The sequence below is a fragment of the Pleurodeles waltl genome, chromosome 5 (genome assembly GCF_031143425.1).
Source record: "Pleurodeles waltl isolate 20211129_DDA chromosome 5, aPleWal1.hap1.20221129, whole genome shotgun sequence".
In the NCBI taxonomy this organism is placed as follows: domain Eukaryota; kingdom Metazoa; phylum Chordata; class Amphibia; order Caudata; family Salamandridae; genus Pleurodeles; species Pleurodeles waltl.
The window spans coordinates 66,824,372-66,840,330 of NC_090444.1; the positions used below are offsets into that span (position 1 = coordinate 66,824,372).

The 15,959-nt window shown below is 52.4% G+C and overlaps 1 protein-coding gene across 1 annotated transcript in view; it reads right to left on the reverse strand.

Annotated features, from left to right (window-relative positions):
* The window catches only part of SNX17 (sorting nexin 17), a 208,465-nt gene extending 196,447 nt beyond the window's left edge, over nucleotides 1-12,018 (reverse strand). The window contains exon 1 of the mRNA XM_069233580.1: nucleotides 11,697-12,018. Coding sequence (XP_069089681.1) covers nucleotides 11,697-11,756 — 60 coding nt within the window. The 5' untranslated portion in view covers nucleotides 11,757-12,018. The remainder of the gene's footprint in view (nucleotides 1-11,696) is intronic.
* Nucleotides 12,019-15,959: the final 3,941 nt, after the last annotated feature.

The following is a 15,959-nucleotide window of genomic DNA, read 5'->3' on the forward strand; positions in this document are numbered from 1 at the left end:
AGGGCTTCGAGGAGCTACAAGAAGGGGCGGGATATCATGGTAGACAATTGCCAATGAATGAACAGTAATAAGAAGGCAGTAAGCCCTTACTAACAACCCGTATCTGAGGGAATTGCAGTTATGCACCTCTCCAGAGGGCTCCGCCAGCTCTATACTCTTCTTCAGAGCCCAGATAGGGCCAAATACAAGTCAAAAAGAAATTCAATATCTAATCTCAACTCAGGTACGAGGCACCTTTATGAATCCCACTTGATTTCTGTGGCCCTTTAGAGCATCTAAACAAAAAAGACTGTTTAAAATGCACAAAACTAATTGAAGGAGACAATTATATATGTGACCATCAATGAGGCAGGTTCAACACTGAACGGCTGCACTGCAAATATTTTACCAGTGTTCGAATACAGTGTGTCAGACCCACATTAATGCAAAAATCACAAACTAGGATAAATCTCTAAAAGCACGTGAGATGCAACTTAATACAGTTACTGCGAGGCTGTAATCCCACTGAAATACAGGAGGATGAAACAAAGACGGAGATTTTGCTTGAACGTCAGAAGTAGGAGTCTCCAATTATATTTCTGGTATGAGGTGCTGACACAGTTTTGTTTTCTTTTTGCTTTTTAGACTTGTATATTTTTAATAACAAATGCTTAAATCCAAATACTGGAATAGAAATTTAAAAAAAAGGATCCTGAAAAGCTTCTCAGCTGGGCCCTTTACTATCACCTTAACCTCTGCATGTTTCTGCCTAAGGGATTTTTCATTTCCTAAATTAAAACCAACAGTGGGGCAAGGGGCTGCTTTTAGAGCTGGCTTTTGACAGCACCGGAGTCTAACAGACCCAGTGTTTACAATACAAGGTGGGCTTTGTGTCTGCCCCTTGAACCCATTCTCTTTCTTTGGCCCATTTCTTTCTTCCATTGGCTTGAGACTGTAAATCCTTTCTTGTCTAATATTCAATAGGGTCATCGACATCTGAAGGCTGAAAGCCTATGTAGGCCCCATGGAGTTTCAGACATGCACATTTCTAACTCCCGCTTCAGGACTGACGTTTCCGTGAGAAGCAGGGTCAGTACTTATTTGCAGAAGGCTGGCCTCTATCTAGAGTGGCATGGTGGGTGAAAAATGGTGAACTGGAATGCAGCCCGAGCAATCACTAGTGGCTGATATTAAAGAGTTCCATCAATCGTCTTGTTTGGTGCATTTAACTGCAGGACGTGAATCCTAAAGGTCTTTGTGCGTCTCAACAAATTAGCTCTGCCAAACAAAACTAACAATCTTTGGGACAGTAACTTAATGCAGCAGTAAAATGAACAACACGAAGTTGTCTTGTCATGCCACTACCTTTACACCCATGTCAGCTAAATTGGTACACGGCCTCACATAAGCAAAAATACACATGTTTAGGTTTTATAGGTTTGCATTAGCTACCCTTGCGGTTCTAGCTAGATTGCTGCTAGGCCTGTATAATCAGTCCACGTTCAGACACGAGAAACATCGATCCCAACCTAGTACACACCCTCACCCCATCACTGTTTCTAACCCCAAGGAGCCAGTTTCTTTTTTTAATTGCACTTTAAATAGAGCACAAACTCGACTGGAAGGTATTGGCGCGCTTTACATAAGCAGCAGTTACATTACACAAGAACATATTCCTTTTGATTTTTTAGGCACAGGGAGATTAAGTGATTTGCCCAGAATCACAGGATGTTGAGCGACGCCGAGACTCAAACTTGGTTCCACAGTTCCAAAGTCGGCAGCTCTGGTCGTGATAACACATCTTGCCACACAGACCTTCAAGCGGGTCTGCTGGAATACCGGGGAGGGGCATAAAAACCAATACAGCAGTGGTCTGCCCCTTACCCCACCAGTTTCACCATCCCTTTCGGAATTCTGGAAAAACGTTTCAAGGGATAACGAATGGGAGTGAGTTTACTGCTTTCGAAAGCCACACGATTTCTCCCCTCCCCAAAATGAGCTCCTCCCTCGCCCCACCTGTTGGTTTCTGCCTGGTCCCAATGCCAGTCTCATTCTCTGAAGTAGGCCTCTCCAGTGAGTAGCTCTCCTGTGTGCAGCCCAGCATACTAAACGAAGGACTGTTGCTTGGCTTTACTAAGATATGTGCACCAAAGGTGAAACGTGGGTATGTGGGACAAAAAGGCATGCGTTTCCCGGGAGTAATAATGATGTTTGGAGAAAAATGGTTGAGTTTCTAAAATATATGTAATGCTGATATTTACGTAATAAGTCATGTGACGTGGGAAAGACATTGCTAATACGATTACCTTGGTGCCAGGGCAGTATGTATTACCCATGCAGAGGCATCGCAAATTGATAAAGCCTTTCACGTAACTGGCAGTCCTGTCTGATGAACTGAGGTGATCACTGCTGGTAACCCTGCATGAGGTGCCGCTAACGTAATGTGTCTAATGTGGTCACTAATACTACACTCGTAACATTTATTACTAGCTCAGGATGATCTTCATTGAACATAAGTAGCTCGTAGTAAAGAAAAGGTTGGATACACCTGGTCTAGAGGTACCAGAAACTGGTTTTGGGGGGGGCTGCACTGCTTATATTAATGACACATTTAGCAGCTTTTATTGCACAAAACGTAAAGGTACAAAAAGCCATTTGTCGAGGGTGCACAAGAAATATGAAAAATAGTTCACAAGTCCCTATGAAATATTTAAAATATTGCACAGTTCCCCTCTGAAATATGATTGTGTTTTACAGTAGCCCATAAAATCCTACTCGTGAAAGGTAAACAAAACCTGAGAAGTGCCCATTCCTGGCTGCAATTTGCAGACACCTTTACTGACTGTGATAAGGTGAGGCTTTGTGAGAATACTTTTCCGGCTGATTTAACCGGCCCGATTACTTGCCTGTGTCCTAAGTGCCAAAGTCTAGATGAAGGGCCAGATGTATCAAAGAATTTTGCATTCGCAAACGGTGCGAATTGCAAAATTGGGCCGTTTGCGAGCGCAAAATCAACTTTCTGAATGTAAGTGCAATTTTAAGTAATTGCTAAAATTGCGATTCCTTAAAATTGCAACCCCATTTAGGGAATAGCAAATTGCGATTCTCTAAATGGGGCATCGCAAATAAGGATTCCTTATTTGCGATTTCTTAAGCACATGTATGAAGCAATTCCTTAATGCGAATTGGGCATTAAGGAATCACTATTACCACCTAGTTGAACTTGGTGGTAACCATGTGCAAATTTTAAAAATGCATTTAAAATGCATTTTTAAAATTGACATTTAACGCACACATGCCCTTTTGCCATGTGTGCACCTTAAATGTTTTCCAAATTTGTTTTGGGGTGCAGCAGAGGGGGCCTTAGGCCCCCAGCACCCTGGAGTTTGCATTTCCCACATTGCAAATTCCAGTTAGGAATTCGCAATTTGGGAAATGCAAAAAAAAAACGCAAATATAGGCCGACAGGCCCATACGTGCGAATGGGGGATGTATCGCAATTTGCAATTCGGTAATAGCATTTGCGATTTTTAAGAAATCGCTATTAACGAATCGCAAATATGATACATTGCATTTTGCGAATCAGAAATAGCGATTTCTTAAAAATCGCTATTTCCGAATTGCAAAAGGCTTTTTTGATACATCTGGCCCGAAATCCTTAAACCTCCTCTCAGGGAGACTGAACCATCAGCACTCTTGCTACACCATCTAAAGCTATTTTGTCGGACTTTGTAAATTCAGCTACTTGCGGTCTTAGGTACTCTGAGGCAGCTCAAATTATGTGCATTTTATTAAACGTTAGATCCCTGCCAAAACATTCTTTTTAATTATGGATCTATTCCAATCAGCCTAACGGAAACCTGGAGTAATCCTGCAGCGACAGCAGCTATCTCTTCGTGATAGCTACTGAATGATTGGTGCGGACAGAGCGGGTGGCATTGCCATTGTATCCAAGGACTCTGTCAATCTGTCCCTAGTTCACTTTTTCATAGCTGATTCGGCTGAAATATGTATTTTTCAGTTTGAATTCTCAGCAAATGATTGTGGGCGTGGAGCTTTGATTTATCGACCCACCCCCCAGCTCAAAAAAGCATTTTAGTCAGAAACTTGTGGAATTAATTACCTCTTATGTATTAGCTTCTCAACTGTTTGTTCTCCTAGAGATCTTAACAATCATGGTGAAAGTCTCCATGATGTGGAGGTAGGACAACTCCCGTCTGATCTTGGCTCGCTCGGCCTAGTTCAGAAAGACTTGGGCCCCACTCATAAGGCACGCCACACCTTGGACCTGACTTTCTCAGATACCTCTCTTAACCTGTAACACTCCCCAGCAGCTCCTATGGTCTGAACAAGCAGCCATGTCTTTTCAGGTTTCGCTAATCCCTACGTCTAGCAGGGCCAAATACACTGAAACTAGGTCTCTAAGACAATGGTCTAGAATATCTCCCTCATCCTTTGTGGAAGTTTATCACTCACCGAAGGTTGAGGATATGACAAACATTGAGACTGGCCTAGTTCATTACCAAGATGCGTTGATGCTGGTCTTTGATTAAAAAAAAGCTCCTTTCAAAAACCTGTTCTATCAGAAAACGCTTTAGTGGGCACACACCTTAAGTTTATCCCTGCTCTGTGAGAGGAAAAAACTTCTTGCAAAAAACTGGAACAGCGTTAGCGCCAACACAAGGAAACAGAGATTAAGGAACAGTTCTGAAGAGCGTTAACCAATTACCATCGTAATTTTTTTTTTAAAGCTAGAAAAACATATTTAAGAAATCAAATTAATTCTCACCTTGAGCAGTTCTCTCTCTTTACCCACAGAACAAATACAGTTAATCCTCACCTCTGTCAACTCTGGGTCTCCATTAGACAGACGCCCTCCTACGATAACATCTTCCCTAGTGAATATATGACCTCCTGCTGGGGTCTCGCTATTTAATTTAGAGTTTACAACCAGGAAAATCCCCGCAGTGTGGAAAGCAGCACAAGTGATTCCAATCCAGAAGAAAGCTAATACGCCGCCTGATGATTTAAATAACCATCGTGGTATTTCATTACTTACATTATTGAGAAAGCTACTGGAAGGATTAAAAAACAAACAGATCTTGAAATATCTTGAAACAACCAACTTCTTGACCCTTCGTGGTCCGGCTTTGGTGCCTCTCATAGTACTGAGACCACTTTAGTGTCTGTGACGGACCATATAAGACGTTCATTAGTTATTAATTGCCTGTCATGCTAGTATTACTGGATTTGTTGGCGACGGGAGTGTACCGCCGGCGGTACACTCCCGTCTCCTTTAAAGGCTCAGAGTGTGGCATCGGTGGGTAGCAGTCCAGCGGCTCGAAGACGTCCTTTCCGATAGGACACAAATGATTATTTTAGGCTCCTTTAAATCACGTACAGTTCATCTGCCTTACACCCACATGATTCAATATTTACGCTACAACTCTGGCCAAGTTGGTCCGACAGAATGGATTTGAAATATATTCTTATGCAGATGACACTATTATCAGTATCCCTCGATGGAGACATCTAAAGTAAGGGAACTCTTTGACATGGGCCTCTGGGCCATTACGGACTGGATGACAGAACTGTCTCCAACTAAATGCCAATAAAACCAAGATTATGTTATTTATGAAGGCAGCTAACTTATGGAGCCCAAGCTGGTGGCCTCTGGAACTTGCCACCCCACCTAATACTGTTGTAAAGAATCCGGGGGTCCACTTGGATCAATCTCTCAGTATGGCTGATCCTGTGCCGAAAGCCATGGGCTTTTGTTTTCATCTTCTCCCATGCCGAGACGGGCTTCTCCCCTTTTCTTCCAGGGAACACTGGTCCAGGCGTTCAGTGAGGGCCGCTGGGATAATGGAAAAGGCTTGCTTGGGTCTATACACCAGTCCCTGCTAAGTTGCAGGTTATACAGAACAGTGCTGCTGTCTTACTTGTAAGGCGCCCGCAGGGCCAACTACCCCCCCCCCCCCCCGCATTCCCTGCAGTGGGAGCATTTGTAAGGTCGGTTCTACTGCCCACAAGGCACTCACTGGAAAAGGACCACGCTATTTGTACCTTCGAGGCACCTTCCCTACTGTCCAAACAGAAATGTACGATCTTGAGGCTAAATGCTGCTTACTGTTCCTAAAATCAACCAGATCAGGACGGGGAGGAGGGTCCTTTTTCTATCTAACCCCTCTATATTTGAAGGCTCTTCCAACATCTCTCCATCAGTGCACGGATCACTTCAGATTTAGGAAGTTACTTAAGAGGGTGATGTTGTAATGGCCTAACCCTCTCTGCCAACGAATACCTTCTAAACCAACACGCTGAGATACCCCTTCAGGGTGAGTCCTGCGCGAAATAAGCAATTTTAACCTAACATACTAATGTCTCCCTTCATAAGACAGATTTTTTTTTTCAACACGGCAAAGATTGGTTTCTTTTCAGACATTACTAACATGTCCAGAATTAGCTCTTTTTCTACTATACAAAATTAATCTAGTATTTAAATTACATTTTCAACAAACATTTCTCTGTTTAAAAAAAATAAACCTGTTTAAATGTCCTCAAATAAACTTATAGTATAAACAAACAACTTGGCCTCCAGTCTTGTGGTTTCTTACCCAGCTTTAGGCCGAGAGATTTTTGTCATCACACCATAAACATGCAAAATAGATGTGAATGGCTTACAATACTATTAATTCCAGTAAGCCACAGTGACCAAAAACAAAAAGACCAAGTCATTTCTACATCAGCTCAAAAAGAGCTAAACTAGGTTTCCTGCCTTCTGAACACGTTGTATCATTTGGGGAAAAAACCTCGGTTCCCAATTCATCCCCCAAGGTATCTTGATGGCTTGCTCAGAAGACAAAAATAACTTTCTGTGACTAATGCAAGCACCAACAGAGGTTTCAATCGTTCACTGTTGCAAAATCCAGTAATTGATGATGTTTTTTCCTTAGTCAACATTAGAAGACGTGAAAACAGTTTATGTGGCAATTTATGTAACCTTTGCAGAACAAACAAATTAAGAATAAAACGGATGAGAGCGGGGGGGTGGGCTCATGCAAGAACACCAGAGTATGTCAAATGAATCACTCTGCACCTGCCCCCAAAGCACACGGGGGGTGGGGGAGGGACCGCAAAACTCCATCTAAATCAGCTACCAAAGTCACAAAGTATGCAGGTTTTTTCTAAAGAAAAAATGCGCTTTCGTGCATGTGACTTGCATCAAGATGTGTTTTCAACCAGGTGACGTCAATCACCCTCGTCCTTTGAAATGAAGATTAATAATCTGCTCCAGGGGTGCATTTTGACAGAAGGGGGTCACAGACGGGCCTGGCTGCGGAGGTGAAGGGGCGGTGGGCGCAGGTGTGACAGCGTGAGGATGTACACAAGGGTAAACAATGTCAACATCCGGGGAGGGGTGAAGGTGGTGATGGCAGAGGGTGGAATAACGAATAGTGCGGTCCAGAGTGAAAACGCGGGTACAAGGTGTGGGTGAAAGGTCACGGGGTACGCCCGCAGGCTGGGTGGAATGACAGCTCCAGGGGGTGCACGCAGGGTAGAGCGAGCTGGTATGGGCAAAAAGGGAATGAAGGGTGGGAGAAGTGAAATATATTGGTATATAGTAGGTATGAAAGGTGACAGGAGAAGAGCCTATAGTGGGTATGAAGGATGGCACAAGAGGGGCATATAGTGGGTAGGAAGGGTGGCACAAGAGGGGCATATAGTGGGTATAAAGAGTGGCACAAGAGGGGCATATAGTGGGTATAAAGAGTGGCACAAGAGGGGCATATAGTGGGTATAAAGAGTGGCACAAGAGGGGCATATAGTGGGTATAAAGAGTGGCACAAGAGGGGCAGGGTGGTGTGGGGCAGGGTGGTACGGGGGCAGGGTGGTACGGGGGCAGGGTGGTACGGGGGCAGGGTGGTACGGGGGCAGGGTGGTGGGGGGCAGGGTGGGCCGGGGGCAGGGTGGGCCGGGGGCAGGGTGGTGTGGGGCAGGGTGGTGTGGGGCAGGGTGGGCCGGGGGCAGGGTGGGCCGGGGGCAGGGTGGGCCGGGGGCAGGGTGGTACGGGGGCAGGGTGGTACGGGGGCAGGGTGGTACGGGGGCAGGGTGGTGTGGGGCAGGGTGGTACGGGGGCAGGGTGGTGTGGGGCAGGGTGGTACGGGGGCAGGGTGGTGTGGGGCAGGGTGGTGTGGGGCAGGGTGGTGGGTGGCAGGGTGGTGGGTGGCAGGGTGGTGTGGGGTAGGGTGGGCCGGGGGCAGGGTGGTGTGGGGCAGGGTGGTGTGGGGCAGGGTGGTGGGGGGTAGGGTGGTGTGGGGCAGGGTGGTGTGGGGCAGGGTGGTGTGGGGCAGGGTGGTGTGGGGCACGGCAGCAGGGTGGTGTGGGGCAGGGTGGTGTGGGGCAGGGTGGTATGGGGCAGGGTGGTGCGGGGCAGGGTGGTGCGGGGCAGGGTGGTGCGGGGCAGGGTGGTGCGGGGCAGGGTGGTGCGGGGCAGGGTGGTGCGGGGCAGGGTGGTGCGGGGCAGGGTGGTGCGGGGCAGGGTGGTACGGGGCAGGGTGGTGTGGGGCAGGGTGGTGTGGGGCACGGCAGCAGGGTGGTGTGGGGCAGGGTGGTGGGGGGCAGGGTGGTGTGGGGCAGGGTGGTACGGGGCAGGGTGGTACGGGGCAGGGTGGTACGGGGCAGGGTGGTACGGGGCAGGGTGGTGTGGGGCAGGGTGGTATGGGGCACGGCAGCAGGGTGGTGTGGGGCACGGCAGCAGGGTGGTGTGGGGCAGGGTGGTGTGGGGCAGGGTGGTGTGGGGCAGGGTGGTGTGGGGCAGGGTGGTGTGGGGCAGGGTGGTGTGGGGCAGGGTGGTGTGGGGCAGGGTGGTGGGGGCAGGGTGGTGTGGGGCAGGGTGGTGTGGGGCAGGGTGGTGTGGGGCAGGGTGGTACGGGGCAGGGTGGTACGGGGGCAGGGTGGTACGGGGGCAGGGTGGTACGGGGGCAGGGTGGTACGGGGGCAGGGTGGTACGGGGGCAGGGTGGTGTGGGGCAGGGTGGTGGGTGGCAGGGTGGTGGGTGGCAGGGTGGTGGGTGGCAGGGTGGTGTGGGGTAGGGTGGGCCGGGGGCAGGGTGGTGTGGGGCAGGGTGGTGGGGGGTAGGGTGGGCCGGGGGCAGGGTGGTGTGGGGCAGGGTGGTGTGGGGCACGGCAGCAGGGTGGTGTGGGGCAGGGTGGTATGGGGCAGGGTGGTGCGGGGCAGGGTGGTACGGGGGCAGGGTGGTACGGGGGCAGGGTGGTACGGGGGCAGGGTGGGCCGGGGGCAGGGTGGTGTGGGGCAGGGTGGTGTGGGGCAGGGTGGGCCGGGGGCAGGGTGGGCCGGGGGCAGGGTGGTACGGGGGCAGGGTGGTACGGGGGCAGGGTGGTACGGGGGCAGGGTGGTACGGGGGCAGGGTGGTACGGGGGCAGGGTGGTACGGGGGCAGGGTGGTACGGGGGCAGGGTGGTACGGGGGCAGGGTGGTGTGGGGCAGGGTGGTGTGGGGCAGGGTGGTATGGGGCAGGGTGGTGCGGGGCAGGGTGGTGCGGGGCAGGGTGGTGCGGGGCAGGGTGGTGCGGGGCAGGGTGGTGCGGGGCAGGGTGGTGCGGGGCAGGGTGGTGCGGGGCAGGGTGGTACGGGGCAGGGTGGTGTGGGGCAGGGTGGTGTGGGGCACGGCAGCAGGGTGGTGTGGGGCAGGGTGGTGGGGGGCAGGGTGGTGTGGGGCAGGGTGGTACGGGGCAGGGTGGTACGGGGCAGGGTGGTACGGGGCAGGGTGGTACGGGGCAGGGTGGTGTGGGGCAGGGTGGTATGGGGCACGGCAGCAGGGTGGTGTGGGGCAGGGTGGTGTGGGGCAGGGTGGTGTGGGGCAGGGTGGTGTGGGGCAGGGTGGTGTGGGGCAGGGTGGTGTGGGGCAGGGTGGTGTGGGGCAGGGTGGTGGGGGCAGGGTGGTGTGGGGCAGGGTGGTGTGGGGCAGGGTGGTGTGGGGCAGGGTGGTGTGGGGCAGGGTGGTACGGGGGCAGGGTGGTACGGGGGCAGGGTGGTACGGGGGCAGGGTGGTGTGGGGCAGGGTGGTGGGTGGCAGGGTGGTGGGTGGCAGGGTGGTGGGTGGCAGGGTGGTGTGGGGTAGGGTGGGCCGGGGGCAGGGTGGTGTGGGGCAGGGTGGTGGGGGGTAGGGTGGGCCGGGGGCAGGGTGGTGTGGGGCAGGGTGGTGTGGGGCACGGCAGCAGGGTGGTGTGGGGCAGGGTGGTATGGGGCAGGGTGGTGCGGGGCAGGGTGGTACGGGGCAGGGTGGTACGGGGCAGGGTGGTGGGGGGCAGGGTGGTGGGGGGCAGGGTGGTATGGGGCAGGGTGGTACGGGGCAGGGTGGTGCGGGGCAGGGTGGTGCGGGGCAGGGTGGTGCGGGGCAGGGTGGTGCGGGGCAGGGTGGTGTGGGGCAGGGTGGTGCGGGGCAGGGTGGTGCGGGGCAGGGTGGTGTGGGGCAGGGTGGTGTGTGGCAGGGTGGTGTGGGGCAGGGTGGTGCGGGGCAGGGTGGTGTGGGGCAGGGTGGTGTGGGGCAGGGTGGTGTGGGGCACGGCAGCAGGGTGGTATGGGGCAGGGTGGTGCGGGGCAGGGTGGTGCGGGGCAGGGTGGTGTGGGGCAGGGTGGTGTGGGGCAGGGTGGTGTGGGGCAGGGTGGTGTGGGGCAGGGTGGTGTGGGGCACGGCAGCAGGGTGGTATGGGGCAGGGTGGTGCGGGGCAGGGTGGTGTGGGGCAGGGTGGTGTGGGGCAGGGTGGTGTGGGGCAGGGTGGTGCGGGGCAGGGTGGTGCGGGGCAGGGTGGTGCGGGGCAGGGTGGTGCGGGGCAGGGTGGTGCGGGGCAGGGTGGTGCGGGGCAGGGTGGTGCGGGGCAGGGTGGTGTGGGGCAGGGTGGTGTGGGGCAGGGTGGTGTGGGGCAGGGTGGTATGGGGCAGGGTGGTGCGGGGCAGGGTGGTGTGGGGCAGGGTGGTGTGGGGCAGGGTGGTGTGGGGCAAGGTGGTGCGGGCAGGGTGGTATGGGGCAGGGTGGTATGGGGCAGGGTGGTGTGGGGGCAGGGTGGTGTGGGGGCAGGGTGGTGTGGGGGCAGGGTGGTGTGGGGTAGGGTGGTGTGGGGCAGGGTGGTGTGGGGCACAGGGTGGTGTGGGGCACAGGGTGGTGTGGGGCACAGGGTGGTGTTGGGGGCAGGGTGGTATAGGGCAGGGTGGTATAGGGCAGGGTGGTGTGGGGCAGGGTGGTATGGGGCAGGGTGGGCCGGGGGCAGTATCCGTGCAGGTGTCAGGCAGGTCGGGGGACCCGAAGCACAGGGCAGCTGGAGGGGAGGCCGGGGCGGCGATGCAGGGACAGCAGCCCCGGGGAAGGGGTGCAGAGCGGGCTGTCAGGCCGGTGGGAGGCGGGGTGAAGAGTGGGGCCCAACCCTGGTGAGAAGAGGGGGTGCAAAGGTCAGGGCGGGAGCGCAGGGGGCTCCAGCGATAAGGGGGTGCGGTATTTAAAGGTAAGGGGGAGCACAGCACGTAGAAGAGGTGAAACCAGGACAGATGCAAGACAGCCACCAGGGAGGGGGCACCTGAGGGGAGGGTTGGGGTGCAGGCAGGGAGGGTTGGGGGGCAGGCAGGAGGGTGCCCGGGTACTGGCAGGGTGGGGGTGGAGCAACAAGAGGGGTGACAGGCGCAGGGGGCCCCCGCCACTCACCACGTAGGCGGCGCCGCCCTCCCCGCCGCGGGTCTCGGTCTCTGGGATGGAGAAGTGCATGTCCCCCGGCGTCTCGCGCGCTCCGCTCCTCTCCCAGGCACGGCACGCGCACCCTCTCCAGGCACGGCACGCGCCGTCTCGCGCCCGCTGCCCCGCCCACACCTTCCACTCTCTCTGGAACGCGGCGCCCTGCCGCGGACGACTCCTCCACACTAACTTCCGGTCACCATCTTGGGTCGGGGAAAGGGGGCCTCGGGGCGGAGGCGATCCGAGGAGGAAGTTTGTCAACGTTAACCGTTCTAGAGGGAGCTGTCACGTCGAAGAAGGGGGTCGCGCGCATACAGATGTGTAATCTGGCAGGCAAATTCTGCACGTCGGATACACATTGGTAGTGTTGTACACTAACACCAAGAAGCTACAAAATGTACATATCAAACGCACATTAACAGCTCAGAACACCCCAACACGTCGGTTTGATTCTTGACTCGCGATATAAATAAGCAAGTAGCCATTGTCGAATCAGGCAACATCTCAAGGCCGTATCTCTTGGTGCGTGTACGTTCAACCCCAGTGGCGGTGGCCTGACTTTAACGTGGCGGCGATGGAGCTTGTCCCACCCAACTTCAAGAGCTGAAGGGGAGGGGGCGGGCAGTCATTTATGTGGGGATGTCTGGGTTGTTGCATGCTTGTGAACACGATAGATCCTTACTTGTCACAATGTTTTATATTTTTTCCATCATCCAAGATTTAGATACTTATTCACGCAAGCACATTTTGTAACACCGAGTGAGTTGCAACTTATTTCAGCATGCTCTGTGGACAGCTGCTTCTAGGGCGGGCAACTTTCCACTAACTCTACGTCCTGCCCTCTTTTCGAATTGCAACATACTTAAAAAATATACAGACCCTGTTTTTTGTTTTAATCAGAATGGAATGTTCTCCCCATTGTATATCCACTTATTTCTCAAAAATGTATTTTGTACCTACACATGCAATTTGTTATTGCTCTACAGACCCCTCCAAACAAAGCAGCCTTTACAGATGCTTTTCTATATACAGTGTCAGATAGAACTATCCAATATTCCAATTCGTGTATCCTAGATTACAAAAAATGAGGCAAAGGCAGCGCTAACTTTTCATAAATCAGGCCCTTGGTTTGACAAACATATTGTGCCTCAACCGTACACTATCATATCCATCCTATGCAATTTACAGCAATTGTTTCCACCCCCACCCACCCCCCTCATGTCTTGGGTGCCATATTTTGTTATCTAGGACTAATAAAGACCCAAAGAATCACTCCAGATTTATCAACGAATCACCACATCATCGCCTTCTCACACACAATCCCACAAAACAGCTCCACGAACTCCCACATCAAGACATCGTCCTGTAGACCATGGAAGACATTGAATATGAATAATCTGGAGGCTCAGCTAATTTTTAATACAGACATGGAATTAATAGAAAAACATTGCTAAAGATAGACTTCAGCCATCGACAAACTAATTCCAAAGAAAATATTAAAATAATGCAAGAAAAAGAAGGCTCCTGGATAATTAACACCGTCTTTTCCTGCAAACGTTTAAAAACCACAGACAAATCACATGAAGCTGTAGATACATGGTCCTATAACTTGAAACTCTACAAAAGTTTGAAAACCAAAGGAATAATTTGCAAATATCACCAGCTGGCTCTCAACAACCTCTAATCGCTATCCATTGTGCTGACAGTGTTGAAAGGGACAAACCTAACATAAAACCATCACGTTAAGAGCGATAATAAGGAACTGGTACAATACCTTGCCTCTACCCGTCTCAAAAATAGTCTAGTGCCTTCCATCCAATGCAAAAGTTGAATTATTTCTACAGGCACGGGTGTCAGTGGCTACTTCCTTTGAACACCCTATAGGGCTTTCCTTTCAACCTCTATTCCATGAGACATAAAGTCTTTAAGTGTGCAAGCGAAAGGGGTGAAGACTGAAGTGGCGAAGCTTAAAGAGGAAGTTGGAGATATTACCCCTCTGCCAACTGGTACAGTAGTGGAAACCAAGGCAGTAGGATCCAAAATGGCACTGCTAGAATCATCTGTACCTGTTTGCTCCAAACGTTTTGCAATACCCTCGGAAGGAGGGTATCGGGGAAATCGCAAACAGCATCCTTGATTATCAGTGAAATGACATAGCATCTACTGCCCACACAGTCTAATGTCATGTTTCTGAGCAAAAATTGGGTAGCAGGGTGGACTTCTTTCCTAGCCATTGAAAAGTTTCCCTGCTCAGATGATATGAGACCAGTGTTGGCAGATAGCGACTCCGCATGTCCTCCAACACGTTCTCCACCTCTGGACTATACATTACTTTCAGTTCCAAGAGGTGCCCTTTGTAGGAAAGTACCATCTTGCCTGGCATGTTACCCACATATTTCACTGTATATATGTTGTTTTAGTCTATGTGTCACTGGGACCCTGCCAGGCAGGGCCCCAGTGCTCATAAGTAGGTGCCCTGTATGTGTTCCCTGTGTGATGAATAACTGTCTCACTGAGGCTCTGCTAACCAGAACCTCAGTAGTTATGCTCTCTCTGCTTTCCAAATTTGTCACTAACAGGCTAGTGACCAATTTCACCAATTCACATTGGCATACTGGTACACCCATATAATTCCCTAGTATATGGTACTGAGGTACCCAGGGTATTGGGGTTCCAGGAGATCCCTATGGGCTTCAGCATTTCTTTTGCCACCCATAGGGAGCTCTGACAATTCTTACACAGGCCTGCTAGTGCAGCCTGAGTGAAATAACGTCTACATTATTTCACAGCCATTTACCACTGCACTTAAGTAACTTATAAGTCACCTATATGTCTAACCTTCACCTGGTGAAGGTTGGGTGCAAAGTTACTTAGTGTGTGGGCACCCTGCCACTAGCCAAGGTGCCCCCACATTGTTCAGGGCAAATTCCCCGGACTTTGTGAGTGCGGGGACACCATTACACGCGTGCACTGTACATAGGTCACTACCTATGTACAGCGTCACAATGGTAACTCCGAACATGGCCATGTAACATTTCTAAGATCATGGAATTGTCATCCCAGTGCCATACTGGCATTGGGGGGACAATTCCATGATCCCCCGGGTCTCTAGCACAGAACCCGTGTACTGCCAAACTGCCTTTCTGGGGTTTCCACTGCAGCTGCTGCTGCTGCCAACCCCTCAGACAGGTTTCTGCCCTCCTGGGGTCCAGGCAGCCCTGGCCCAGGAAGGCAGAACAAAGGACTTCCTCTGACAGAGGGTGTATCACCCTCTCCCTTTGGAAATAGGTGTGAAGGCTGGGGAGGAGTAGCCTCCCCTAGCCTCTGGAAATGCTTTGATGGGCACAGATGGTGCCCATCTCTGCATAAGCCAGTCTACACCGGTTCAGGGATCCCCCAGCCCTGCTCTGGCACGAAACTGGACAAAGGAAAGGGGAGTGACCACTCCCCTGACCTGCACCTCCCAGGGGAGGTGCCCAGAGCTCCTCCCGTGTGTCCCAGACCCCTGCCATCTTGGAAACAGAGATGTCTGTGGCACACTGGACTGCTCTGAGTGGCCAGTGCCAGCAGGTGACATCAGAGGCTCCTTCTGATAGGCTCTTACCTCTCTTGGTAGCCAATCCTCCTTCCTAGGTAGCCAAACCTCCTTTTCTGGCTATTTAGGGTCTCTGCTTTGGGGATCTCACCAGATAACGAATGCAAGAGCTCACCAGAGTTCCTCTGCATCTCCCTCTTCACCTTCTGCCAAAGGAGCGACCGCTGACTGCTCAGGACGCCTGCAAAACCGCAACAAAGTAGCAAGACGACTACCAGCAACCTTGTATCGCTTCATCCTGCCGGCTTTCTCGACTGTTTCCAGGTGGTGCATGCTCTGGGGGTAGCCTGCCTCCTTCTTGCACCAGGAGCTCTGAAGAAATCTCCCGTGGGTCGACGGAATCTTCCCCCTGCAACCGCAGGCAACAAAAGACTGCATCACCGGTCCTCTGGGTCCCCTCTCAGCATGACGAGCGTGGTCCCTGAAACTCAACAACTCTGTCCAAATGACTCCCACAGTCCAGTGACTCTTCAGTCCAAGTTTGGTGGAGGTAAGTCCTTGCCTCCCCACGCTAGACTGCATTGCTGGGTACCGCGTGATTTGCAGCTGCTCCTGCTCCTGTGCACTCTTCCAGGATTTCCTTCATGCACAGCCAAGCCTGGGTCCCCAACACTCTAACCTGCAGTGCACAACCTTCTGAG